The 18,704-nt window shown below is 39.9% G+C and overlaps 1 protein-coding gene across 5 annotated transcripts in view; it reads right to left on the minus strand.

Annotated features, from left to right (window-relative positions):
* Window positions 1–1,137: 1,137 nt before the first annotated feature.
* The window catches only part of OBI1 (ORC ubiquitin ligase 1), a 48,867-nt gene continuing 31,300 nt past the window's right edge, over window positions 1,138–18,704 (minus strand). For 3 of the 5 annotated variants that reach the window (XM_082365960.1, XM_082365961.1, XM_082365959.1), the window contains one exon: window positions 1,138–6,931. In XM_082365960.1, the coding sequence (XP_082222086.1) occupies window positions 5,416–6,931 (1,516 nt within the window). In that variant the 3' untranslated portion in view covers window positions 1,138–5,415. The remainder of the gene's footprint in view (window positions 6,932–18,704) is intronic. The other 2 variants (XM_082365957.1, XM_082365958.1) reach the window with 1 other exon arrangement.

Raw genomic sequence — 18,704 nt, forward strand, 5'->3', positions numbered from 1 at the left:
GCCACGGGCCCCTGTGGTTTAGGTCCCAAGGGAAGCAGAGCTGCTCCCGCCCCGCCCAGGCCCTTTCCAAAAAGGGAGAACGCGCTGGTCAGAGAAGGGGCTTCGAGGTCTCCTGGTTAAGAACAACAACGAACAAACCAACTCTGCAACAGACACGCCCGCCCCTGGCCCCACGCGACGAGATGGAAGTTGTGTCGCCTTCCTCTCCCCGGAGAGCCGCGGGCCCGCCGCTCCCACTCGGCCACACGCGCGCGTTGGAGGGAGGCAGCTCCGCTGGCGCAAAAGGACCGCAGAGGACCCCCAGGCCCCCGCGAGCGCAGTTCCGGGAACCGGGAGGCGAGCGCCCGTCGCCCTCCGCTGGCTCGGCTCGGCCTGCAGGAGCGGGATCCCCAGGAGGGCCCAGACACCCCGAGGACAGCGCGAAGCCTCGAGTCCACACGCCGAGGTGCAGAGCTGGGTCCTGTCGCCCGGCTCCGAAGCTCGCAGGCGCCGCCGCCAGCCGCCCCTCCTCCCCGCCGCCTGCACAAATCAAAGCCCCTTGCGAGGGACTGGGAAATAGTTGCCTTGTCATGTAACACATTGCCCTGATTTATTATAAAATTTTAACGAAATCATGCATATTTTAACAGCCTTTAATCACTGCATGAAAATTTAATTCATGGACTGTAGCGCGTTTAAATAAATGAAGTGTTAATTCATTAGGATTAATTAATTTGTTAAAGGATTGTGTGCAAGGTTAAGGTGGAAAGAAAACTCTTTGTTGGTTTCGCGTCTTAATCGCCAGGTTTCGCGAGTAGTAATAAAAGGAAAGGAAACCGCAGAGCTGGTCCTTTCTTTGGGCGGGGCCCTGGCGGGAGCAGCTCAGAGCGCCCTCAAGAGCGCGGGAAACTCCGACCAGAGGGGCACCGGCAGATCTGTCCTCCCGGGAGAAGGGGCAGCGGCACTGGCTTCGAGAATCCAGGAAGGAGGGGTTCGCCGGAATCAGAGGAAGGAAAGCGGGACCGTAGCCGAGGCGGGCGGGCCAGACCTCACCTCCCCACCGCCAGCACAAAGATGACCCAGTGAGTGAAGCGAGGTCGCGCCTTCCGGTCCTCGGAGCGCCAAGCCTCGGCTTAATGGACAGATGATGGGCCAGCCCTGCCACCTCCTGAGCCTTCTAGCCTTCTGGGAATCACAGTCTCGCCAGCAGGCCGCCGGTCCTGGCGGCGCGGCTGAGCCTAGAGTCTCAGGGGATGCTCAGAGAGAGGAGGCGGACCAAAGCCAAACTTGCCAGCTCAGGCTGGGGCAGTCGGGAAACCTTTTCATCAGGAGCCCTGATGTTAGGGAATGGTTCCTTCAGCACCTCTTCTGAGACATCTGATGAATAGGCACCCCCTTGCAGGAGAGCGGACATAGGCGCAGAAGAGATGTCCTCTTCCGCATCAAACTCTTATTCATCCTTAAAGACCCAATACAAACAGCACTTCCGTGAAGCAGCCTGGTTTCCTTTCTGCTCCACGCTATCCCTAATACAGACACGTTTCTACTCACCAGTGTTATAAGAATTAAAATGGTCCAGAACTAGGTCCTCCTTCCTCACAGAAAGTCTCAGTAAATGCCTAAGTCAAATCTTTGCCCTAGGGTACTGGATGTTCACATCCCCAAATTATGTGTCACACTAGGCGCACACTTCTACACACTTGGTTAATGCAACTAACATTTATTAGAGGGGGTCTGCTCCCTGTTAAGACACAGCAGACCTAGAAATCTACCTTGTTTCAAGAAATGGAGCTTCAATCGAACTTATTCTAGGCTGCCTCTGTCATGTCAAACTGAAGATCATCCAAGCCTAAGCTTCAGATGGGTTCTTAAAAGAAAGCTGCAGCTTCCTCCCTCAGAGTGGGGTTCCGAGAATTAGGCAATAAATGTTCGCTATGCACTGAGATCACTGCTTAAAAGGTTTTCTCTCTGCCAAGTATTATTAAAAGGATCGGGTTACATCATGATAGGCAAAGACTGTTGTAGGACTCCCGAGAATAGGAATGAAAGACCTTCTTATGAGGCCTTGGGAAATCCTTCTCAATAGGCCACACTCCATGAAACTAAACTGTTCTCTACAAATATCATTCACAGGTACAAAAGTGAGGGGGGAAAAAGTCTAGTGCATGTATTACACTTTGAATTGAAAACCATTCAAGTATATAGAAACAGGTTCCTGAAACATCTTAAGAATCAAGACTGAAGTTCTTCCCTTGTTCAGGGGTACCTTTAGAGGTTTCAAACCAGCGTAAATACAAACGAACTTATAAGAAAACAGAGCAGATTTGAAATTAAGGGACTATATATCTTCAAGTCTGACATTTTCAGTTTAAGTCTCAGTTGATCCATTAGAACAGGAAAAAGACTTGTCATTTTGGATGGGATGAAGATTTTAAAAATTAAAAGATAAACACTAAAGGTCATGTCAAAATAATATCTAACATCATGTCACATTCTCTTAGCCACAGCATTTTAAAAAGATGAGCAGTCAGAAGATACTGTTTTTATAAAGACATGAACTGATGTGTCTTTTCCCTTTATCACTAGCGCATCTTTTTCTAACATAGCCTTAGTGCTATTTTGAAATTCATCTAAATGTCAGAGTTAATGTGAATCTTTATAAACTTAAAAGTGGCACACACACAACTCCCACCACTGAGCTTGCACTTAGTGGTAGACTTAGATCGAGGACACAGTCAGGAATTAAATGCTACTTGAAAAGAAGCATGCTAATACTTCCAAAATACTACTTTGAAAAGAATCCTTGGAACTTCAAACCCATTCATCCTTTGGCCTATAAATGTGAACTCCCACGCATCCCATGCATGAGGGAGGAAGAGTACAAGGTCTGGAGGCAGAGGCCCAGCTCCAAGACAGGGTTCTAAACCCATTCTAGCTGTGTGACAACTAATTCTCAATTCACTTACTTGTAAACTGGGGAAAATTAATTCTTGGCTCACAGAGTTTGAAAAGAAGATTACATGAGATAGAGGTTAGCAAAGTACTTGGTTTCAATAAAAAGTATTTGTCTTGCTTTAGGGTGTGTATATATAATAGATATATTTTTAAATGAGACCACCATATTTGTCATGACATTTCAGATTATGGTAAAGAGATTAGGAGTACAAATGAGAACGTGTCATTAAAATCAGATCCTGCACAGATTATTTCCTTCAACTGAGGAATGTCACAGTTTTTTTAAAATTTAATATATGAAATATTGTTTTGGAGAGAATGGAGCAGTGTTTCTGAAGCAGCTAGGAAATACTCTGGCCCAATAGAGACACCCTCACCCGGTTAGGCACTAGTAAATCAGGTTACACACTCTGCACTTCCATGGCACAGTGTCAGTTTGTATTAAAAACTAACACACTCATGGTAAAAAAAAAAAAAAGAGTTACAGACAGAATTAGAGTGAGGTTTACCCCCAAATTTACTCTATTCAGAAAAATGTTATATTTCTACATTTAATAGAATTTCAAATGCATATCCACATTGTCAAAGATATTTAAACTGCAATATCTCTGAAAGTATCCATTAGCTTAAACATTATCAGAAAGACAAAGTAATGCATAAATACTTATTGGAAAAAATATGATAGAACAAAAATTACGCTTTATATTAAGCCTTTTTGGGGGGAGGAGGCTCTTATTACTTCTAAAAGTAGAGGTCATGATTCTCCAAATCATAAAAGTGACTTTTTATACTTTTATGGTTTTGTTGAATCCTGAGTCTATTATAACAGAGGTCAGCAAATTTTTCTGTAAAAGGCCAAACAGTAAATACTTTAGGCTTTGTGGGCCATATGGTCTCTGTTAAGACTATTCAACTCTGCTGTTTCAGTGCAAAAGCAGTCCTAGATAAAATGTAAACAAGTAAGTGCAGCCGTGTTCTAATAAGACTTTATTTAAAAGCACTGAAATTTGAATTTCATATCATTTTCCTGTGTTGTGAAATATTCTTTGGATTTTTAAAAGCCATTAAAAATCTATAAACCATTTTTGGTTTACAGGCCTTTCACAAAAACAGGTACAGGCCAGAATTTGGACCACAGGCCATAGTCCACCAACCCCTATATTAAAAGATCAATAAAAAATGGTAAGTTTTACTGGTCTTTATAGGCTAATTCAACATGAGACAACATCAAGGATTACAGTGCTTATGACATCCTTTATTCAATTCACATAGAAAAGCATGCAGTATTACTGTAAAACAGTACAGTATTAATGTAAAATGTTCAGTGCACATTAGATAAACAAGTCATTAACATACAAACCATTTTTAGAGGCCTATATGGGCATACCAAACATGTTCAGAATAATATACCTTTTCAGAGTCTAAATTAAAAATTGTGCTTAGCTCACCTATTCTCACCCCCTTTACACTCTTCATGAAAAAGTTTTTTGGGGCCTACATAAAAGATAATCTTTTAGCCAACTGAAACTTCTTTTTCTTAAGTAAGGAAAACAGTGCAAGCAAGAATGCTACCATGCATACAGTTTCCATGAAGAACAGTAACATGCAAACAAGAACTTTACCACTCCAAAGAAAGTTCCCCTGGGACATAAGTGGATCAAGAACTTGGCAATGAGTGCTTCTGCACCTGTATATCTGAAACGATGAAGCTACCATGTTTAGGTTCCTCCAAACACAACTGTTCCATGACTTCTTGCTAAAGTAGGCTCAATTTCTGATTTTCAACACACACAAAAAGATGAGCGAATGAAAGCTACCTGACATAAAACAAGTATTTTCATACAGAAAATGTATTCTTTCATACTAGCAACACATTTTCACAAAAACTGGACAGAACACAATGTTAAAAATGCAAACATATACATAAAACCTAAAAAAAAAAAGTAGATGAGTATTGGACTAAGGTTCGAGTGCTATTTCCCCATCATGGCCTTGAATAAAAGTTAGGCTATCACTAAACATAAATAAAAAGGGACAGGCAAAATAATTTCCACCCTAGGAAAAGCTTTAAAGAAACTCAAGTGTCTTATGAGCAGTATGTGGACAACACCAAAAGTTTTATTTAAAAAATCCAAGTTCTGAAGATAACTGATGCTTACTAATAGACCATTGTACCTGAAGAGTTAAATCAAGATTCAAGAAAACAAAATATACCCAAACCAGATACGTATAATATTCATTAAAAGGAAACTCTCACCCTACCTTTTCTGGTCAAAAAGATCCCCAATGAAAATGAAGAAGACTAAACTCTTCAAAGTGAACAAAAGTATCCTGGGTACAGGCTAATCCACCATTCTGACTTGACACCTGACGAAAGATTATCAATTCAAAATGGTATAGAGCTTTTATGAGGGGAAAAAGTAACTTTAAAATCTTAGATTCCTCTCAGGACAAAAACATAAATGACACCTTTCTAATGAGTCAACTTTTAGTTGCTTTTGATGGGCTGGCATTGGAAAGGCTGCTCTGGATTTTTCTTTTTGTTGATTGATTCACATTTTTATTCCTCTTTTCGGGCACAAAGGAAGCAGACCAAGGAGACTGAAGGTGGTTGTGAAGACCATGCATCTCTGAGGACATCTTAAACAAAGATGACCCAAACCTTTGATCTTCAAATAGCCTGTGTGAACTGCTTAACAAAACACCCTGGGAAAACTCAGTCTGAAACAAACAGCTTGGGGGTTTGATTTCATTGGTTCCTGGGTTAGAACTGGGATGGAGTGAAAAATCTTCATTCATTTCCTGGTCAGATGGAGAGAGGAGAAAAAAAGAATTGGGTTTCCATTCATTTCCATTTTCTAACTGATCAGTAGTTAGAGAACCTTTAGAAAGGTTTGGTTTAGTTCTTTCCTCCAGCTTATCTGGTTCCTCAAGGAATTCACTGCATTGAGATGACTTTGCTAAGCCATCCAAATCCAATGACTTAAAACCGTTATTACAAGGGCTCTTGCTGTTGTCTGACTCTGACATCATTGAATCCAACTCCGAGATTTTGTCAAGGTAAGCTGCGTCCATTGATGCTTCGCTGGATGTTCTTGTCCGATTCATTTCAAAGGAGCGGAGAGAATTCAACCTCTTGGATAAACATGAGCCTGATTTCTCACTCAATTTTGAAGAAATTTCTCCAACACAATTTGCTATCGTGTTCTCTTCTGAGCTTTCAAAATCCAAGCTGGGGGCATAGCTCGTGGAACAACAATCCCAAAACCCTGTCTTTGGGGAAGTAAAACATTCTGATTTCTTTTCACTTTCACTTCTATCATCTTCTGAAGAATCTTTATTACAAACATTCGGAGAATCACAAAAATCATCAAACACCAATTTTCTGAGATGGTTTGAGTGCTTTCTGGAACCTCCTGCTTTGACCACAGAGCTCTCTCGATTTTCTGGCGTATTGAGCTGAAGGCAACTAAGGGACAAAGGAGTACAGGGAGCTGGAAGATCATAGAGTTCTTCATCTTTGTAGGATACACAATCACTTGGCTTATTACCCCATTCTCTTTCCAAATAAGTATCCATACTTGTATCTGTCACATCTAACATTATTTCCACCCGTTTGTGATATAAGTCTTTGTTCTTAGAACAATTTGGTTCTGTTTTGCTGGTGCTTTCCTGTCTGACAGAACTGCTAGAAGGTTTTGCCAGGTGTGAATTCAAGGTTGATGAGCCAAGCTGCTTTCTGGCACCATCACCTTGATTCTTGGATGCCATATCCTCCTCGGTGCCTTTGCTCCCCTTGCCATCTGTAGAAAGTGCTCTCTGGCTAATGGAATTCATAGCTTCCTTCTCATCACTTGAATTTTTTAGCTGTGTAATTTGAGATTCTAGTTCCTCTATATATTTGTCACTTCGTTCCAGGGCTTTCTTGAGGCGATTGGTTTCACGTTCATACTGTTCTACTTTGGACTGAAGAGCAGCTACTGTAAACCTTCCGAACCTGCAAAGAATGGAAGGATCGTTACCCTTATAGTTCAAGATTTTTTCTTTCCTTTTCGAAGTTTAAGAGTGCAAATTGTCTCCGCCCATTCTAATTTCACATAACAGTGACATTTCAGACCACTCAATGAACAGGATAAGAGCAATGACAGATGTAGTACCTTCAAAAGAGGGTTTCCCCATTTATGTACTAATGAGCATATGATAATAATGACAAAGACCTAATAGGATACTTCTGTGGTCAAATCATACTAGTAGTAGCAGCGAGGCAGAAACTCGCTGATAATTTCCCTCCTAAGAGCTGGCGCTATCAGTTCAGCTCATATATGCATGAAGAGTTATACCCTAAAACAATGGCAAAGATTTATGATAACATTTGAACAGTGGTCCACATCTTGAAATATTTACATTCAATCATTTTCCTATCGTACAGCACTGTTTTACAATACATTCCTTACACAATGTCACCTTGTCAAACATAAAATGCCAATTTGAAATTCAGAAATCTTAGCAGTTCCAGCAGGAGTGGGTTTAAACACTTATTTGGACCCTTTCAATTATAGCTACCCTTGATCTGAAGTTTTTACTTGGCCTTTCTGAATACTGGGCTTTAATTCATTTCAGCTCTATTTATTTTTGGCATTTCACAACTGTGTGGGACATCAATTTCATTTCTTCCAACTTTGAGATACAAAGTCAATGCTTGTGCTTCCAATATATTACACATAAAAACATTTTCACATTTTCTGAAAAGGAACATTTTGAAGAATAAATGAAAAAGAACACAACAAAAATTCACTCCTCTCACTTGGGATTATCTTGTTTCCACTATTCCCTTAAGAATGGGTACTGGTGTTCAGCTAAGAAAACAATTTTTGAGCACCTAGTATGGCTCGTGGTATGTTTGGAGCTGACGATAAAAGGATCAATAAGACTGTCCCAGCTCCAAGGGACATAAAGTATCTATCTTAAATTCTATCTGATCTAACTACCAAAGGAAATTGCATCTTTCAGGAAACTGCTTCTTATGAGTCAATAAACATAAGTCTTACATTCTAACCCCATGAAAAATAACTTCTCTCCACAAAAGTTCTCTTAAAAAGCTTTTTCTTAATCATCTTTTTGATGACTTAAATATAGGCCCATCTTGAAGAATTCAGGGATTGTCTGTTTTGAGCAAGGTACTTGAGAAGGTGACTTCTAAAAATTGTTTTAATCTATGGGTTTATCTTTTTCTTTCTTTTTTCCCTAATTACAAAAGAATAATTACAATTAAGAAAATGTACTAAGTATTAAAAAATTAAAACGGAGAAGGAGCCAACAGTAACTGTACCTCTTTGCGTCAACAACTATATGTTGTATGACTCTCTCTCGACGCCCATCACCTCCTCCTAAACTGTAGCCCAGTTCACTCTCCAGCTCTCCCCTACATGATCCCTGCTCTTGTCACTAAGGGATAAAAGCAGGGACAAAGGTAAATGTAGATTCATAAAATCTCAGGGTTAGAAAGGGCCTTAAAAGATGTGTTGCCAAATACTGACCTACTCACTGCAATTAACTGATCTCCCAGGAAGAGCACACTCCCTTCAACCTCTAAAAATCAAAGCAAACACCAGAGGTATAACAAAAACAAAAGCAACTTCAGTAACAAGCCTCCTTGTTTTAAAGACAAAGTTTACTGCTATGAGTATTTGGTTAGATGAATGATGGGAGTTTTTCCTCTTTCACCAAAGAAAAATGTTTTGTTTTGTAAATGTAGTATTTGACAGAGTGGTAGTTTCTGCAAGAGAATTTTAAAAGGTGGACAAAGATCTTTAAGTTCATTCAGCAAAAATATCTGTGAATTCTTGGGACTTCCCTGGCGGTCCAGTGGTTAAGACTCACCCACTTCCAATGCAGGGGGTTCGGGTTCAGTCCCTGGTCAGGGAACTAAGACCCCACATACCATGCAGTGTGGCCAAAAAGTAAAAAAAAGTGAAAAATAAATATTTGTGGGTTCTTGACTGTAACTACTCTGGCATAATCAAATAACCCCATATTTTTAAATGGAAAAACTATGTAGCATGTTTATTTAATGCAAACAGCAAAAGTGACAGCCTTAAATTTGCTTGCCAAGACAAAATTTGCTTTGTCTTAAGTGCAATTTTTATAATAAAACTATCCTCAGACGAAAAATAAAATCAAATGGTTTAAAATCAAATAATGTTACTAGACAGTAAGTCAGCTGTTACCAAAGGATGTCCTTGGGAACTCAAAGGCCTACATAAGAAGTAGTGACAAATAAGGAATGTTTCCCAAAATATTAGCAGCTTCTTATTCTAGATTTTAGTCTGGAATTTCAGACATAATGTCATTTTATGATGCTATATTTGCCCCTAATTTGTTTATTATTATGTTTTTAAAAGAAGTTAGTTAACAAATGTTCTGAGCTGAAGTCAAAAATGATAGCCTAAGTATATTTTTTGTATTACTTCAGAGAGAAAGCTGAAGTGCCATGAGAACTAACAACAGAGGCCGGCAACTAAGCCCATGTGAGAGGGACAAGCAAGGAGGAGTCACTGATGGAGCCGGCTGTTTTCTAAAAGGTCAAAGCCCTCAATTCCCCTAAGTTCTATTTCAATACTCTGCAAGTCTATAACACTTCGAATAGTCAGACCTTTTTACCATTCTAATAAGGGAACTGTGCTGGTGGGCAAACTAAAAGAAATATATAGTGAAACCCAATGAACTGATCAATTAATTGATCAGTCCAGGTAGCTTATCTGTTTTCTGTCTCTCTCTACCCCCATTAGAGTATAAGCTCCAGGAAAGCAGGAATTATGGTTAGCTCCCTAGAACAATTCTCAGTACACAGTAGTTTCTCATTAAATATTTTTTGAATAGATGTTATTTTCTTACTTTAAGATACATCAATGCCTTACATCAAGACAGAGCCAACACCACAGGATAATCCAAAGGTCCTTGGGCCTCTTTCACATGTAAGTATTATAAGTCACTATATTACTAAACTAAACATTTCATACGTTTGACTGCTTATTTTCTTTTTTTCACTGACACCAAGGAAAGCAACAGAGAATGACATACATACACAGTATAGTTCTTTTTATTGTACAGGCTTGCTGTTCTACACTCTACTCCATCCAAAAAAACTTTCCACTTTCACCTTAGCAAGAGAATGCAAACAGATGAGACTTCTGACATATTTTTAGCTTACCCTAGATACCAATATTAGAGACAATTTACTTGATCATATAGAAATAACAATTAGAGATGCACACCTGATGCTATACTTCCACGGATGAAAACAATGAGGATAAGAGTTTATTTAACTTTGGGTATTAATTCCCTCTTATTCACACTAATTCCAGATATTTCCAGACTACATAACATTAAATGAATCAATGCCAAGGCAAGCCAGAGGGATTTCTGATATCATTTACCATACTTCCTTTTCCTGTGCAAATTTCAAAATGGAGTATTTTTATAAACATTCCATTAGAGACCAGAAGGCTTTGATTTTCAAAGCAGCAGTGATGGCCAAGGGCTTCATTATGTCAGAGAAAACATAAAGCAGTTTGGGGGCTGCATCTGATATCAGAAGTGTGTTTTGCTAAAATCTAAGGAGAAGCTTAAAGGATTTTTCATCTTGCAACGTTAACTGATGTACACATTCTGGCTGAGAGCTCCCCTGTTCAAAAAGCTACATAGGTACAAGATTGGTCCTGTCCCTACTAGAAGTAAGAGAAATGAAAAGTCCTATTGGTTTGACCTCTGAGGTATTATAACTAGAGTAAGGGCATCTCTAATAATGAAAAGTTCCCAAGACCACATTTTCTCATAGCTCATCACATAGGAGGAACAGGACGTGTTTGAAGGGTGTCAGAAGAAAGCAAATGTGGTAAAAGAATAAATGCCAGAGCCAAGTATCAAAAGAATTAACCTCTAGTGCTATGCAGCCATTAACTAGCTGTGAAACCTGAGTAATTTACTTTGCCCCTCGAGTTCTCAATGGCAGCCCCAACAAAAGGGATTAATGCAGCAAAGCCCAGTGGGTTGCTGAGACCACCAAACTTCAGAAACATCTTCTTGAGGAACAAGAGGGGCTCTGGGGAAGTGAGCCCCTCTGCCTTCCATGTACCTTTGATTTTATATCTTTTCCTAACTTACTACCTGAGGTAAGAGTGAAACAAAGTGAAAGCAATCTTTGGATCTGGACCAGCTTTTGTGATCCAGCCTATCTGATAGGTCTTCAGTATCGAGGTCCTTGATGGTTTCGATATGCACAAATTTCAGTTACCGCAGTTTAGTTAAATACCACCAGTCACTGAACAACATGGTTCAAATTTACCACATTATATTAACTGTGAGTAGCTGCATAAAGTAAAACTTCACTGCCAGCTTTTCAGTTCACAAAACACTATATAAACAACAGACCGTGCATCATGAACCATGACCAATCAGGTCACTTCTCTCAAAGTCTGAAAGTGACTGTGCACCTGTTCTTCACTTTACACACAGACAATAAAACATATAGTTGTGCTGCCACATGACATTTTACAAAAATGGATAATCAAAAGACAACTAGCCAACAAAGATGAGGTACAGCAAAGAAATGGAAAAGTGATTAATGCCAGTAGTAAAGTTAGAATCAAATGTAAATGTAGAGAAGAATAGCTGACTGTGGGAATGTTGAAACTGTCACTATTTGAGAGACCCTAGGTAAGCCAGAGGAACTTGGGAAAGGCGAACTTGTTGACATAAATGAAAGAAGTGGCTGTGAGGAAAAGGATAAAGATGTCTAGAGGAAGTGACAGGCTGGCAAAAACCTTCACATTAAAGCAACATGGAGCTATTTCACAATATTGAAAGCACAAAAGGATTAAATGTAAAGCTGATGCAAACTTAGGAATAGTTGTTGAAGCGTTAGAAAAGTTGCTGCCTTCATATCATAAGCTATACGCTAAGAAGGCAAGCACTATTCAAATTATTCTCTGTAAGTTTTTTATAAAGAAATAAAACATTTCAATTCTCAATGTTTCTAATGTTTTAAATTGTACTATAAAAATATTAATGTACTAAATAAGTATCAGTTTTACTATTTTTTCATCTTCATATACATTTCTAACTGACAGTAAGAGATTTAATGTTTTGATAAAAATTATTAAAGTTTATAGAACAATTTGATTTTTCTCACTGATTATTGAGAGTGCTTTGCATGGTTTTAGGTTGAATGGTCATTTTTATGATTCTATACAACCATGCAAAGTGAGGATTACCTGTACTAAAGTAATGCTTGGTATGTGGGAAAACCAAGTAAACTTAAGTGAGTCTCAACAATTGTTTTTAAAAGAACTGTTACATTTATCTAAGAAAAGAATGACCCAGGCATACAGTAAATTTTATTGCAGAGTTGCCTGGCTATATAGCTGCAGTTGCATATCTTCTCATTCCCTGACTTATGGAGATACTAGGAAAGTATCTTCTTTACTTAAAACATGGAAGAGAGATAAAAGTTTTAGGGGAAAAATTTTTCTATCGTTCCTTTCCCTTTCCTAAGTATTTTCTCCTACAGCATAATGTGTGGGTTAAAGATTCCTTAAGTTTTTGATGACACAGAACTTAAGTGAGTAGTTTGTAATACGAGCTCTTTAGGAGCTGAGTTTGGGTGGGACTGGGAAGGAAAGCGGGAGGTCCAGCGCTGTGCTCTGCTGTACGCATGTGTGTACAGGATGGGGAGGAGGCGTATTCCAGGGAAAGAATACAGGGAGGACAGCACTGCCCGCAGCTCAGAACTGTATTTGGTGGTGGGGGCCTTTCTCTCACCTGCTCCCAGTGAGCTGTCTGTGCGTTACTCATATCTATTCTCATCCCTGTGTGAGTATCAGGAGGATGGGGGAGAGTGTTCTGTCCTTAAACTACTAGAGAAGCTTTGGAAAGTGCCCTATACATTTTCATCCACTGCTGAACCTGATGACTTGCCAGTGTTTCTTCAAGAGAGTTTTCTCTGTTTAAATGAAACAGTTATGAAAATGTTACATTCCTAGAGAATTTGTTAATCATAAAAGTACTGTCTACAGCCAATCCCTGTCACACTAGTTGAGTCCACAAAAATATATGAAACAACATGAGGCGAACCAAAAGAGAACAGGAAAACCTCTTCCCTCCTAGAGACTCAAGACAATGTTTCTATTCCCTGGCCCAACATCCGAATAAATAAATAAATAAAGGCAAGTGAACTCTGCGGATGGAAATTACCAAAAGTAAATGTAACAGATAAATCTCCCACAATGCTGTAAGTGACTACTAACGACAACGCTGGTGACAATAACAGCAGCAGCCACAACTCACTGAAAGTTTACTTGTGTCAAGGACATTGCTATATGCTTGATATATATTAACTTACCTAACTTAATTGTCATGTTAACTTTATGAAGCCAGATCTATTATTCTTATTTTAAAGATGAAAAATGAGACGCTTAAGAAGGTTGTCTCTTCTTCCAGGTTATGCAGAAAGGAAGCAGCAAGAAGCCAAGTCTGTCTGAGTCCAAACACCATGTATGAAGCCATATGAGATGCTTGAACATGAGATCCCTTCTTAAGTAATGTCAGCACCTATTTATACTATGACATAGTACAAAATGCAAGCATGTCTACTGAGTGCCAAGTCTGTATATATGGTCAAGGGACTAGAATTGTTGTAGTATTTATTAATACATACATTTGCTATTAGAAATATGGAGAGGAAATAACAAGATGTAGGAATACATTCAGATATGTATGCACAAAGCCAATAAATATTTATCAAACACCTATTATGTTCTAGACATAAGTTCAAGAGTGTTTTCAAACTTCCAAAGATCATTTATTAAAATGGCCTTGTAGGAAACTATAGCACAGACAGATCAACCTGGCAAATGCCAACCCAAAAAGGGTTGACTATTTTAACCAGAGATATGAATAATAAATCTGAACCAGAACCATAAACTGGAAGCTCCATCTTTAATTGTGCTATGCATAAAAAGCATACATGATCTTCTTGTCTACCTCATGCACAATCAGCAGGCATCTTCAACTATAAGGAAACAAAGCTACCAATGTGAAATGAGCAAAATTTTAAATGTATAATTTTAGGACCTAAATATCACATAGGTACTTACTTATCTAGGGTTCTAATAGGAACAAAAATCACAAGCTATGTTATATTGCATCTTATATTGTTATATTTATCACAAAACAGAAAGTGCTCCAATATTTGGAACAACAAAAAAAAAGCCACAATTTCCCCCTAAAGACAAAGGTCACATGGACAGTGGAACTAGACAAAGAATTTAGGCCCTTGCAGCCATTCCTTCTTCCTCCACCTCCCAAAAGTCCTGTTTAAAAGTTAAGGTAGAGTCTGATTGGCAAGCTTTCAAACGGAGAACAGAGTTTAAAAGTAATAGCTCAGGGACTTCCTTGGTGGCACATTGGTTAAGAATCCGCCTGCCAATGCAGGGGAAACGGGTTTGATTCCTGGTCCGGGAAGATCCCACATATCACGGAGCAACTAAGCCCGTTCACCACAACTACTGAGCCCACACGCCACAACTACTGAAGCCCGTGCACTCTAGGGCCCGCGTGCCACAACTACTGAGCCCGCATGCTGCTGCTACTGAAGCCTGCACGCCTAGAGCCCGTGCTCCACAACAAGAGAAGCTACAGCAATGAGAAGCCTGTGCACCGCAACGAAGAGTAGCTCCCGCTCACAACTAGAGAAAGCCCGCACGCAGCAACGAAGACTCAACGCAGCCAAAAAAAAAAAAAGCTCGTATTATTAACACAATTTTAAAGAAAGGTTTTTTGTGTGTGTTTATTTTATTGAACTAACCATGCATTTGTATTTAAAAATTGTGGTGAAAATTCTTGCTGTGATACCTAGAAATTCTTAATAGAAAACACCCAATTGCTGGGCAGCATATGTAAATTGAAGAGGAACAGGTTCTTTTTTGTGATAAGTCTCTAAAAAGGGCTAACCCACATTTATATTCACTGCCTGAAGATGGACTACTCTTTTTACTGTGGAATAAATTCCATTCTATTTGATAAATATATCTCATTTCAATTCCATGCAGAAATGCCCTAATTTTCTACCCTAAAAGATCAGCCTCAAAGTTGACAAGACATAAATGGCGATCCTAATCTTTCATGGAAGGAGAGAACCTTGAGACATGCTAGACATGCTATTTCGTATCTTTTTACAGTTCTCAGAGGAATAAAGGATTTATACCTTTTCCCCAAATATACTAACCTTAACAACAACAATAAAATCTCAATAGTATAAAAGAATGCAACTGTTGTTGGGTGAAAAAAAGCATACTTAAAAATCTCTGAACTAATAGTATCTATACATTTTTCACTATAGTTAAATCAATCACTCCCAGCATGAAGAACAACACGAAACAAAATAAAACAAAAAACTGTGATCCAGCCACTCTGTAATTATTGCTCAGATGATAGTTATTGAGGACTAATGTATGCTGAGAGGTGATGAGGAAGGAAAACAAAAGTAGAAGACATTATCCTTGTTCTCACGCAGTTCATAATCTTTCTGACAACCTTACCGCTTAGTCATTAGCATGCACTACAGGCTCCTAAAATATCTTATCAATACAATAAAGGCAAGTTGACAGAAAACTGCAGTAACTGTCCACCCCCAATTAGCTGAATACCCAGAGAAGGGCCCCTCAGGCAGCTGAGGGGCCTGAGCACACCCAGCTGTCACAGTCTGGCCCCAGGGTATCATCAGGCTCCCCTGACAGTCTACAAGTTCCCCTTCCGGGAAAACCGAAGGGCACAGCAGAATCAGTCAACGGATCAGGCTGGGGTCAAATACCAGGAATCATGGCATTTGTCAGAGCAGAACCGTGAGAAACAAAAAAGGCCAGAAAAGGTCAAGAAGAGAGAACAGCCAAGGCTAGCAAGAGCAGAGATGCGGCTGAGGAAGCTGAAAGCCAGGTGTAGTACTGGCACATCTTGAGACACAGACCTGTGAACCAGCAAGGGGCACAGCTCACTGTCAGCATGGAGACAGGGAAGGGCAGGAAACTTGGTTCAGGTAAGGCGACTCAGACCAGAAACATCGTCCTGGAGCCAGGCAAGCCCTGACACTGCCTCCTCTTTTCCTCTTCCTATCTCTCAATCTCTAGTACAATTTTGGAAAACTTCAGGAAATCCCCCTGCTCTCCTCATTTGGAGAATGCCAGGAATCTCTGACTTTCTGCCCTCTTAAACCCTATATACCTTAAGCTTCAAGAAAGCTCAAGATCTTAATTCCCTGGTCAGTTCCCTCCAAGCAGCAGTACAAAGTATTAGAGTGTAAGGACTCCTTCCTTCTGCCATGTCCCAGAGGAAAAATACACACACACACACACAACACTCACACTTTATACAGATACACACTGAGTTCATTAAAAAAAAAAACATGTCTTGGGCATTCCCTGGCAGTTCAGTGGTTAGAACTCTGCGCTTCCATCACAGGGGGCATGGGTTTGATCCCTGGTTGGGGAAATAAGATCCCGCAAGCCGTGTGGTACAGCCAAAAAAAAAAAAAAAAATGTATTCGTTCCAAGGAGCTGGTAGATTAACTGAGCATGACAGTCAGAGCCGGTCAGAATACGATGTAATCCTTAAAACAGTATGATAAAAGAACCATCTTGGAAATCTCGGAGAGTCTCATAGATAAACTGACAACTGGGCTCGATCTCAAAGGATGGGTAGGGATTAACCAGGTAGAATAAAAACAGAGAGGCTAATGGAGAGGACCAGGGAAGGCAAAGGAAAAGACATCAGCAAAGGTACATGTCATAACATGGCAAATCTCGGCCCAGGGAGAAATTCAGCATGGCCACAGCAGGGTATAAGAAGAAGGTTGGAGAGGTGCTAAGAAGGCTAAGCTGAAGTCATATGAGTAAAGAGGCTCCCATACTATACTAAGAAATTCGGGCTTCAATTTGTGAGCAATGGGAAATCACCAAAGGTTATTAAGCAAGGCAGTGAGATGATCAAAGTTATATTTTAGAATTCGGGCAACAGTAAAGCCGATGCTCCAGGGCTGAGAGAGGAAAAGAAGAGCAATCAGTCGGAAGGTTGTTAAAGTCGGCTAAGCACGAAATCATGTGGATCTAAACTAGTGGGAACAAGAAGAAGATGCGTTACCGAGGCATTTAATAGGTAGGGTAGAATATACTGAACAGTTAGGTGTGGGCTGAGGACAAGGGGTGGAGAAACACAGGAAGACTGAAGTTTTTATCTCAGGCAACCGGACGAGTAGTAAAGCCATGAAGGAGGATAGGAACAAAGCAAGAGGATAAACAATCTTTTGTGTGGGATACAGTTATTTACACAGAAACCTCTACCGGTTCTTTGTGCTACATGCTGTGCCAAGGACATACAATTATTTCCTTTAATCCTCAAAGCAGTACATTATCCACATTTTACACAAAGAAAGCAATGGCCCCAACAGGTCAAGTAATTTATCGAATGTTATTTATCTACTTATTTAATTATTCAGCAAGTATTTATCAGGTGCCTCTCAGGTGCTGGGGTTTTGCAAGTGAAGGACATAGGCAGCAAGGCTGGACTCAAGTCATCGTCTGCTTTCAGTTTTCATGTCACCTCAGAAGAGTTATTTGAGAACAAGCCTTCTGCACTTCAAGTTAGTTGATTTGAAATACTTAAGAACTGCTAACAATGTATTTGCAAACATTAATGTGAAGTACATTGAATTTAATGTTGAATACTTTCAAGCATTCACCTCATAAAGCCACTGTTAAACACTGAAGAAAGAGAAGGGAGGGAGGGAGGAAGCAGCCCTTTGCTTCTGCACCTTCTACTTCCTTACTCTTTTTTTTTTTTAACATCTTTATTGGAGTATAATTGCTTTACAATGGTGTGTTAGTTTCTGCTGTATAACAAAGTGAATCAGCTATACGTATACATATATCCCCATATCCCCTCCCTCTTGCGTCTCCCTCCCACCCTCCCTATCCCACCCCTCTAGGTGGACACAAAGCACCGAGCTGATCTCGCTGTGCTATGCGGCTGCTTCCCACTAGCTATCTATTTTACATTTGGTAGTGTATATATGTCCATGCCACTCTCTCACTTCATCCCAGCTTACCCTTCCCCCTCCCTGTGTCCTCAAGTCCATTCTCTACGTCTGTGTCTTTATTCCTGTCCTGCCCCTAGGTTCTTCAGAACCATTTTTTTCTTTTTTTTAGATTCCATATATATGTGTTAGCATACAGTATTTGTTTTTCTCTTTCTGACTTACTTCACTTTGTATGACAGTCTCTAGGCCCATCCACCTCACTATAAATAACTCAATTTCGTTTCTTTTTATGGCCGAGTAATAATCCATTGTATATATGTGCCACATCTTCTTTATCCATTCATCCGATGATGGACACTTTGGTTGCTTCCATGTCCTGGCTATTGTAAATAGAGCTGCAATGAACATTGTGGTACATGACTCTTTTTGAATTATGGTTTTCTCAGGGTATATGCCCAGTAGTGGGATTGCTGGGTAGTTCTATTTTTAGTTTTTTAAGGAACCTCCATACTGTTCTCCATAGTGGCTGTATCAATTTACATTCCCACCAATAGGGCAAGAGGGTTCCCTTTTCTCCACACCCTCTCCAGCATTTATTGTTTGCAGATTGTTTGATGATGGCCATTCTGACCGGTGTGAGGTGATACCTCATTGTAGTTTTGATTTGCATTTCTCTAATGATCAG

This window comes from Balaenoptera borealis (genome assembly GCF_965194805.1).
Source record: "Balaenoptera borealis genome assembly, chromosome: 18".
Lineage (NCBI taxonomy): Eukaryota > Metazoa > Chordata > Mammalia > Artiodactyla > Balaenopteridae > Balaenoptera > Balaenoptera borealis.